The 9,888-nt window shown below is 51.7% G+C and overlaps 1 protein-coding gene and 1 non-coding gene across 2 annotated transcripts; one reads left to right on the forward strand and one right to left on the reverse strand.

The window, feature by feature from the left end:
* The first annotated feature begins 3,421 nt into the window (after positions 1 to 3,421).
* On the forward strand, positions 3,422 to 6,606 carry LOC120692247 (IQ domain-containing protein IQM2-like). The gene is made up of 10 exons (XM_039975509.1): positions 3,422 to 3,596; positions 3,733 to 4,184; positions 4,289 to 4,403; positions 4,500 to 4,565; positions 4,677 to 4,765; positions 4,852 to 4,942; positions 5,030 to 5,176; positions 5,279 to 5,371; positions 5,506 to 5,607; positions 5,699 to 6,606. The coding sequence occupies exons 2-10, from the start codon at positions 3,769 to 3,771 to the stop codon at positions 6,278 to 6,280; spliced, it is 1,701 nt and encodes a 566-aa protein (XP_039831443.1). The 5' UTR covers positions 3,422 to 3,596; positions 3,733 to 3,768; the 3' UTR covers positions 6,281 to 6,606.
* Positions 6,607 to 7,035: 429 nt separating this feature from the next.
* On the reverse strand, positions 7,036 to 7,156 carry LOC120693578. Its single transcript, XR_005683040.1, has one exon. It is a non-coding gene; the product is annotated as a U5 spliceosomal RNA (small nuclear RNA).
* Positions 7,157 to 9,888: the final 2,732 nt, after the last annotated feature.

A 9,888-nucleotide genomic window follows, 5' to 3' on the forward strand; every position in this document is an offset into this window, starting at 1 on the left:
GAGCGAGCGCGGTGCCGTGGTCGATTTGATCACGAAAGCGAGCTTGCGGTTCGAGAGGCTTCCCGAAGAATATCTGGACCCAATAGTACACTATTAGTACTAATGATCCTATTAAGCTCTCAATTAATCTTAATTAAGGTAGTTAACACACGGGGTGTTACAGCCAAGCGCTTGGATTGTTTAAAACGGGAGTAGTACTTATATGGGTTGGCCCCCCGGGGCATCCTTTTCATGTACCGTTGCACCTTAGTGTGCTTCTGGATTGCTGTAAAACTTCTGCTTTCTTCTTAATACAATGATAGCAGCTCTCCTGCGTATTTGAGAAAAAAAATGACAAGCTCACACATTGCAAGTCGAACTCGGCTGCAGACTTGCAATTGCTACAGCACACACTCTGACAGTCAAGTACTTGTATATACTTCAACTATGCTAAGAAGTGGTCGGCCTTACAAACCAAAACTTAATACCAATGACAATAAACTCCAATAATACTACGAAATTTAGAGAAGACATAAGTCGTAAAAATATAAAAAGCTTCTCAAATGATCCTGCAAGCATCTGGAAAAGGCATATATAGCAGGCACCACCTACCACATATTCTTACTTCCTCACAAAAAGCCATTTTTACTGGTAATGTAAGTGACAACGTAGGGCCCCGGCCCGTACTCCCCGTAGAAAACTTGGGAGCCACGTACTACTTCAGCTAGAAAACTTGAGGACTACTCCATCCGAGTAGTGCCATATATAGCCGCGCTCTTTTTTGAGTCTGGACCCAAACAGAATTTCCGAGCCGAGAGCCCGGTAAAACTACTCCTTCCGTCCCAAAATACAAGTCATCCTGAGATTCAAATTTTGTCCCATAAAACAAGTCATCCTAACTTTTGGATAATTCTATAGACCCACAATCATTGAAAAATACATCTCGCATGCATGTTCAGCCCCGAGATTTTCTTAGCACCCCCTCCCCCTTCCATGCTCGGCGCCAAATAAAAGCCAACAGACCTACATGCGCACCAAATAAAAGCATGCAACAAATCAAAATCTGCATGCAGCCATGCAAACATCCTTAACTAATTAATTGGGGCGCGTGGATTCTACTCCAACCTTAGGGGCTGCATGGTCAATGTACTCTCCCACTAATCTGTCCGAAATTTTTCAGAATGACTTGTTTTTTTGGACGGGGGAGTAGGCTAAAATGTATAGAGACCTATAACATGGAAAGCTTGATTCAGTCCCTGTTAAGGGTGTGTTTAGATCTTTTTGGCGTAAATTTTTGAAAAAGAATCTTACTATTTCGGAGCACTAAATAAAGTCTATTTATAAAACTTTTTGCACGGATGGGTTGTAAATCGTGAGAGGCATCTAATGAGCCTAATTAATCTATGATTAATTCATAATTAACAGATGATTACTATAGCATCACTATTGCAAATCACGGATTAAGTAGGCCCATTAGATTCATCTCGCGATTTACAACACATCCGTAAAAAAGTTTTATAAATAGATTTTATTTAGTACTTCATGTATGTGTCTAAACATTCGATGTGATGTTTTTTGGCGTAAAATTTTATTATCTAAACAATCCCTAAGTCGAATGGATATGAGGCACCAATACGGCTTTGTCCTTTACAGCTTCAGTTTGCGCTCCTCACTGCAGTGCATGCTAGGGCGTGCAGTGGAAGGAAACCTCCTCCGACAGACACGGTTGTTGCAAACCCGGCGCGCGGTCACCACACATGAATGCCGCAGGCAAGGTTGGTTTCTTCTTTGTTGGGCTGTACCTGTACGCGTATCTACCGCGGCTCAAACTTCTGCGAACGAAAAATCCAAGTGCAGGAAACGACCGTCCATTTACGGGTTGCTTTTCCCCCTCACAAAATACTCCACGCAGCCACGCAGGCTCACCGTCCAAATTCCCCGAGAAATTCGTGGCCCCAATCCCGTTTTGGCACGGCGCATGGACGCAACGGACCGACCGGTCCAAGTCAGAATTCCAGCAAAAAAACAAAGAGCGCCCGTAACTATCAGACCAAGTAAGTCCTTCCATATTAAGAACAAAAATGGACGTACGAGACGGAATGTCGTGGGTGGACGGACGAGTCGCTGACGTCCGCTTTTCGCCCTATAATTTTTCTGGGTCAGATACGATGACGTGTCCAATAAAGTGTAGCAAATAAGCGGTGACGTGGCACGAAATATTGTAGGTTTGGTCGGTGGATAGGTAGACAGCACATCCAGGGTTTTGCGAAGTAACTAATATGGTGTAACACAACTTAATAATATTAAAGCCAGTCTCAGTGGAGAGAGTTATCGTAGGATTATCAAAACTAGAAATTTGGTAATTGTATTGGAGAAGTGTCTTATCTACATTCATCTCCCATCCTATAAACTCTCCCTCCCTTCTCATAAATGACTGTCATGTCAGCAAATTTGGTGGCATGATATTTAATACTCATGACACTCCAAAACACTCCTATTGAGATTGGTCTAAAAGTACGCTATATAATTTATCTAGGGCAGTAAAAATTGATCAAACGGCAGCTAATCTTATAGCATTTGCTCGCTGATACGGTAGGCTCTGTTTGTTTCCTCTTCTCTTAGCCATGTTTAGATTATAAGTTAAGTGACGTTTTTTTTTCTCTTTTCGCTGATTTTCGCTTCTCGTAGTTCGAATCTCTGAAGTGAAATAAATAGGAAGTTCGATGGACTTACCACTTATTTTCACCAAACCCATTATGAAACTAAAAAACAAACAAGATCTTAGTGGCGGGTTTCTTTCACCGCTCGCGTTCCAAGTAAGCGTATTACAGCTACATGTATGTATGTGGGGACAAGACAAACGCACGAACTCCGAACGAAGTGGCCTGGTGGCAGAGAAATTGCAGCACCGTCAAACCGATCGACCATTCAAAATTAAACCGGGCTGTCGTCCACGTCGGCATCTCCGCGCTAATCCCTCCCTCCTCGTCATCGTGACGGGCTCTCAGTAACCGAGCCGCTCGAATAGAAACTGCAATGCTCGTGCAGTTCGTCAGGTAAATCAAATCCCTTTTCTTGCGTCGTCGTCGGCTCTGGTAAATTGGGGAGAAATCGATAGAGCTAGCGGGTGGTTGGAAATATTGGAAAGAGACACGGTTCCGTTCCCACGAAAATCATCGTCGTCCACGGACAGCAGATTCCAGCGCTCAGCGCCCCATGCTCCCGGGGGAGAACCGGAGAACACGCGGGGGGACAGCGCCGCGCCACCACCAACTGCGGCTGCCGTCGCTGGTTTTGATACACGGTCGCCGGCCAGCCCAGCCCAGCCCAGCCCGCCCGGCCGGAAAGTCCACGCCGCCAAGGAGCCCAGCAGCCACCCTCCCCACAGCTCAGCTGGTCAGTCAGCTGCTCTCCCCTCTATATATTGGCCTTGTCTCACACTAGACCTCCCCAGAAAACCAGCCACCATCAGCGCCTACCCACGCACGGCCACGGGACGGAAGCGAGAGCGGAGGAACCCGACACCATCCAGCAACAAACCCAGGGAGCAGCCGAATCGGTTGAGAGGAGGGGGAGGGAGCACAGCCACACAGGCAGCTAGCTCGGCTTGGCAGCAGGTGAGGAGGCTCGGTCGGTCGCTTCCTGCCGCTGCCATTTTCCGCTCTTCTTCCTCCGGCGTCGCGGTTGCGCTTCTTGTCCTCTCGCGGGATTTTCTCGGCGTCTGAGCCGGGCTGTCTGGTCGCTTTGCGTCAGGTTCGTTCGAGGGAGGATCCGGAGGGCACCGTCGCGATGGGCGTCCTCTTCTCGTGCCCCGCCGATGACTACGACCCGCTCGACCTGGAGGAGGCGCCGCCGCCTGCGGGCGCCGCCGCCGGGGAGCCGGCCATCCTCAAGGCGCTCGGCTCCGGCAAGCTGCTCATCGAGGGCTCGCTCAGCTTCAAGCGGGCGCAGGCCGCCCTGGGCTCCCTGCAGGTGGAGACCGAGATCTCCATCCGGGCCGCCGCCGCCGGCGACGACGCGCCCGCGCCCGCGCAGGAGCCCGCCGGCCGGCCGCTCCCCAGGGAGGTCGCCAGGGCCAGGTTCGCCGAGCCGGCCGCCGAGAGCCCCAAGCACGAGGCCGCGGCGCTCCGGCTGCAGAAGGTGTACAAGAGCTTCCGCACGCGCCGCCAGCTCGCCGACTGCGCCGTCCTCGTCGAGCAGAGCTGGTGCGTGCGCTCGCTAATCAGTTGATTCCTGGGACGCCTTTGGTTCGCAGCGGCATTGCGCGTCGCGTGGTGCTGATTTGTTTTTGTTTGCCGTGATCGGACAGGTGGAAGTTGCTCGATTTCGCGCTGCTCAAGCGCAGCTCCGTGTCCTTCTTCGACATCGAGAAGCAGGAGACCGCCATGTCCAAGTGGTCAAGAGCAAGAACGCGAGCTGCCAAGGTACAAATTTAGCTGTTTTCCCTCTTTCTGGCTGGTTTTGTCATCTAATCGTTCTGAGATGGGAGGACTGGACTAAAATTGATGTGCCCGTTTCAGGTTGGAAAGGGATTGCTCAAGGATGACAAGGCTCAGAAGCTCGCATTGCAGCACTGGCTCGAAGCGGTGAGTGTTGATTGAACATCCTTCTTACTTTTTTCCCCCCAAGGCATTACATATTTTCCGACCAAGCGATAAGCTAATGTTTGTTTCATACTGAAATTGGTTACGAAACAGATTGACCCACGACACCGGTACGGTCATAACCTTCACTACTACTACGATTGCTGGCTCCAATGTGAAAGCAAACAGCCTTTCTTCTACTGGTTAGTAATCAGTGTGCTAGTGACTCAGGTTTCACATTTAACCACTTGATGAAATTTGAGCTAACGAACCTGGTTTGCCTATACAGGCTTGATATCGGAGAAGGGAGAGAGATCAACCTGGAAGGCAAGTGCTCAAGATCAAACCTTCAGAGCCAATGCATCAAATACCTTGGTCCAGTAAGTATTCGCAGAACAGAGGAAAGAGAAAAAATTAGTGTAGAACACACGGTGGATGGCTAATATACCATGATATACTTCGTGCAGAAAGAAAGAGAGGACTATGAAGTCGTAATCGAGGATGGCAAGTTCTTGTACAAGAAGAGCGGCCAAATCCTTGACACGTCTTGCGGACCACGGAATGCAAAGTGGATCTTTGTTCTTAGCACATCTAAGAGCTTGTATGTTGGCCAGGTAAATATTCATATACCCTCATTTGAAAAGAAAAAAAAGAGTCTACTTTGCCTTAGAATTTTCAGTTCAATGTGTAACATTCTCCTGCAATGTCATGTGCAGAAGAGAAAGGGTAGATTTCAGCATTCTAGCTTCCTTGCTGGAGGTGCTACTTCTGCTGCTGGGCGATTGGTCGTTGAGAATGGAACCTTGAAGGTACTGCGCCTATCAATCTACAATCTTTCTTTATATTCACCACAAGTAGCTGTACTTTTCTTTTTCAGCAAGCCATGCGTCTGTCCAGTTCATTAGATGGCACACTGATCCAATCTGCTATGTTTGTGTGACAGGCTATTTGGCCGCACAGCGGTCACTACCGCCCGACAGAGGAGAACTTCCAGGAGTTCCAGAGCTTCCTCAAGGACAACATGGTCGATCTAACCAACGTTAAGGTATGCAGATCATGTTCATTCAGAAACACAGAAAAAAAATCTCGTTGTCTCCACCGAACTGCAGTCTCAAATTTCTTTGCAAACTCTGCAGATGAGCCCAGCAGAGGAGGATGAGGAGTTCTGGGGCAGTCTCACAAGAGTCGCTTCGGAGAGCGAAAAAACTGAAGACAAAACGACTGCACCTGCAGAAACCGGCCCTTGCCAGACGCCACCTGAAGCTGTCAACACTGCCAGTTCAGAGACCGAGAAATGCGAAGAAGAAGCTGCAGCCGCACGGCCAGATTCATCAGAAGGTGATCAGGAGGCGGCCGAAGAGCTGGCGGCGCCCGTGCCGCGGGAGAAGATCCTGGAGCGGATCAACTCCAAGAAGGAGATGAAGTCCTACCAGCTGGGCAAGCAGCTGTCCTTCAAGTGGACGACTGGTGCCGGGCCCCGTATCGGGTGCGTGCGCGACTACCCATCGGAGCTCCAGCTGCAGGCGCTGGAGCAGGTGAACCTCTCGCCGAGGGGCAGCACCGCCACCGCCGCTGCCGCGTCCCGGTTCTCCTCTCCGCTGAGGCGAAGCTTCAACCAGTCAGCGGCGGCGAGGAGCTGCGACGCGTCTACGCCGAGGGAGGCGTCTCGGTCGCCTCTCCAGCACGGGGCACTCGCAGTGGCTGCTGCAGCTGACTGATGCAAGCATTTGCAAGCTGAAAATTTCTTGAAGACTCCTCACAAGGATGGATGAAGATGTGTACAGTAGGGGCTAGCAGAAATGAACATACTGCTTGTGCAGATGTCATAGGAAGGTAGTAGTATACATACATATACACATTGTTCACCAAAGGATGCGATTCTAGTAGTTAACCACAAACGGTTTATACAAAATTATTTGATTCTTTACATGCATATAAAAACCAGTAGTGAAGCAAAGCATGGTTTTGACATGTATTCCGTGGCGTTTTTGTAGCAGCTTATTGCACATTAGCAATCAGAAAAGTTTTGAAAACAAGTCTCAAAGCAGATTGAATCAGGTTAACCTAATCAAACTACTGAAGGTTGAGGTTGCCATTGATTTTTTTCTTGAACATTGCTCAAACAATTCTTTGAATTCTGAATGCTGATGTGCATACCAGGGAAATAAAGGACCATATTGCTTCTGTTTATCTCGTAGGCCAGGTAAAGTAATGGCATACATTGTTCATCAGAAGTATGTTTAGCGTGATAACAGAAAAAGGCAGCTTGTACAAATTTTTTCATTCGACCGATTCAACGATGAAGTAGAGAAGGAAAAAAATTGGGAATGATGTCTAAAATCGAATTCAGACAAACTATGAAGAGAAAATGGCCCACTCACCAGGTTGCATTCTTTTTTTATAGAGATGTTTTTAGAATAAACAAACTCTGGAGATGAAGAGAAACCACAAATTTTCAATTTGAATTGTTGGGACCCTTCTCACGAGGAGAGGGAGCCCTCCAAAAATTGGAGTATGCTGCTTGTTGCAGCGGGCACACGGTATTCTTTAGTAAAAGGCGAAAGAATAGTTCGCTCTGTGCCCACTGCGCAGCTGCTTGCTCTGTGCCGGCCGCTCCTGACCATGCTAAATAGCAGCGCTCGCTGCTGCCACTCGCTTCCGCAAGCGGTGTGGGACTAACGAGAGCTCCGCCGTCCTGTGGCTGTGGCGCTTCGCACTGTTGGGCTGGCCGCAAACTGGAGAAGCCTACGTACGCTGCTGCGGGATTGCAGCGGCCCGGATGCAACGAAGCCCAGGCGCGCGCAATGCTGGGGGGGCGCTTAGTGGGCTGGTGCAGCTTGACTTTGGTGGACCAGTCAGTTTGCAGCTAAAACTACTCCACTCAAAAAAATAAAAAGCTAAAACTAGTAGGTACTTCTAACAATTATATGTCGGCATAAAAAACAATTATATTACAAAAAATTAAAAATATGAATGTATTCAACAAATGAAGTAGAGTAGGGAACACCATGGATAAAAAACTACTCCAACAAGCTGTTCGTTTAGACGATTTCAAAAATATTTTTTTGTTGGGACCTCACAAGTCACAAAGCACCGAATCTCAGTTGCCCGTGCAAAGTAGTAAAACGAAATGATCTAGAACGGGATCACCCTTTACCATCCTAGCTGCGTGCCCTCAACAAACGCTGGGTATCTTATAAGACCAATCTCAGCAGAAAGTGTTAATACAGAGTTACCAAGATTTGAACTAGGTAAAAAGTGTAAAAAGTTGAAGGAGTATATGGTGATGACAGTCCTCTCATATTTCATGAAACTCCCTCTCCTCTCTCTTCATATGACTCACCATGTTCACAAAGTTAATGCTTATGATACTCTATAACACTTCCATTAAGATTCCTAAGTAGCAAAACTCCTGCTGCTTGAAAACTGACCGCCGCTCTGTCCGCTGGCTGTCTCTGGTACAAACTGACGCTGTGGGTTTCCTGCGGCCCAGACGCGTTTGACATCCATTCTATCCAGCGGGCCTCTTTTTTTCCCGGCCCAAACAGTGCGTGCTGCAGCCTGTGCGGCTGTGCTACTGAGTGCTGCAGCCTGCAGGCATGCAGCGGCTGGCCAGCCGCTCACCAACGAGATATGCAAGCGGTCTTTATTTCAAAAAAAAATGACGGTTCGAACTCCGAACACGGATTCAAGCGCCCAAGTAACAGGCATCGTTTAATGAACCAAATGATTCTCTGTAAAAAAAACGAATCATAAGGTGTGCATGTCCACTTTTGCATACTGCTGTCTTCGTACCCTTCAACACCCCCCCCCCCCCCGCGTCGCTCTCGCTCTCGCAAAGCGACCGGAGGGCTCCCTCGCGCCGCCGTTCAAGCCGCCCCCGGCAGCCTCCTTTCCCCTCACCGTCGCTCGAGCAGGCCTCCGGAAGCCCGGCGGCCGGCGAGGAAGGCGACGGCGGAGCGAAATCGACCCGTAGGGGGCTTGGGCACCGGGGCGGGACGATGCTTGGACCCCTCGGCATGGCGGCGCGCCGGAGCTTCGCCGGCACGGATCCGGCCCGCGCGCCGCCGGATCTACTGGCCTCGGTCCTCTGCGCGACGGTCAGCGAGGTTCCTCGGCGCGTGCGGCAGCGGATCCTGCTGCGCGGTTCGGCTCGTCGGCACGTGAGGACGGCAAGCGGGTCTAGCGGCGGCGGCGGCTTGGGGCACCAGTCCCGCGGTGGCGCTGCTTCAAGCCGTGCGCAGGCTAGCCCAGTGGCGGCGCGACGCGGCTGTGCAGGGGGGAGCCCTGTGCGGGCGGCATCCAGTGGCGAAATGCGAGCGTGGCGCGTGCAGGGTTCGTGCGTGTGGCCTGCTGGTGGTGCGCGGTGCTGATGGCCGGCGCGCCCGGCTCCAGTGTCTCTGCGTTCGGCTCCGGCGGCCTTTTCGGCGGTGCATCCAGGGCAGCGGTGGGTGCTGGCGGCGTTTCTTCCATTCAGCGTCCGCGCACACACGAGGGTGCGGCATTGGAGGTGGAGGAGCTCGCTGGTGTTGGTGCGGCGGTCCTCGTCACGGGACTGCGTTTGGTCTGCGGCCGCCAGTGGCGCCTGACTTCATGGCAACGCGAGGAGGAGATGTGGCGCGGGCCGAGGGCGCGTCGCCCGTGCTGGCGGTTTCTGCCCGGCCGGGAGGAGGTGCGGTGGTGCGGTGTGGCGCCGGCGCGTTGCCGGGTCGCGAGGACGGCGGAGGGAGATGGAGCTTCGGCAGCGGGCTTTGTGGAGCTGTGACAGTGGCGTCCCTCGGTTGGGGCGGCGGCGGTGATGGTGCCGGCTTGAGGCGGCGAACGCGTGCAGTGGGGTGCCGGCACTCCGGGCGAAAGCCCTCGCCAGATTCATTCTGGTGAAATGGCAGCGGCGCCTCCGGGCGTCGCTCTCCCTGTTGAGGGCGTCATTTTGGAGTTGCAACCCTCCTGCACGAGGTCTCTGGGTGAAAACCCGATCCAGCTCCTGGACGAGCGACGGCGGCGCCTGTGGGCATCGTGACCTCCTTGGAGGCGTCGTCTCTAGAGACACTGTTCGACGACTTGGCCGGCCTGCTGCTCGTGATTTTCTTCGGCCGGTGGTGACAAATCTGTCGGAGGGCGTGCGGAGAAGGGGGTTGCCTACCTCACGCCAAGACGCCTGCTCTTCTGTTGGTGGCCGGGGGTCATCACTCGGCAGTTGTTCGTCTGCTTGCAGCGTTCCGCGGCGCCTGGAGCTGCGTGGCAGTCTCCAGTGCGGTACGTACGGGACAGCATTTGAAGGACGGCGCTAGCGGCAACGACAATAAGTGACGACTTGGCCTGCAGC

This window comes from Panicum virgatum, chromosome 9N (assembly GCF_016808335.1).
Source record: "Panicum virgatum strain AP13 chromosome 9N, P.virgatum_v5, whole genome shotgun sequence".
Taxonomy (NCBI): Eukaryota; Viridiplantae; Streptophyta; class Magnoliopsida; order Poales; family Poaceae; genus Panicum; species Panicum virgatum.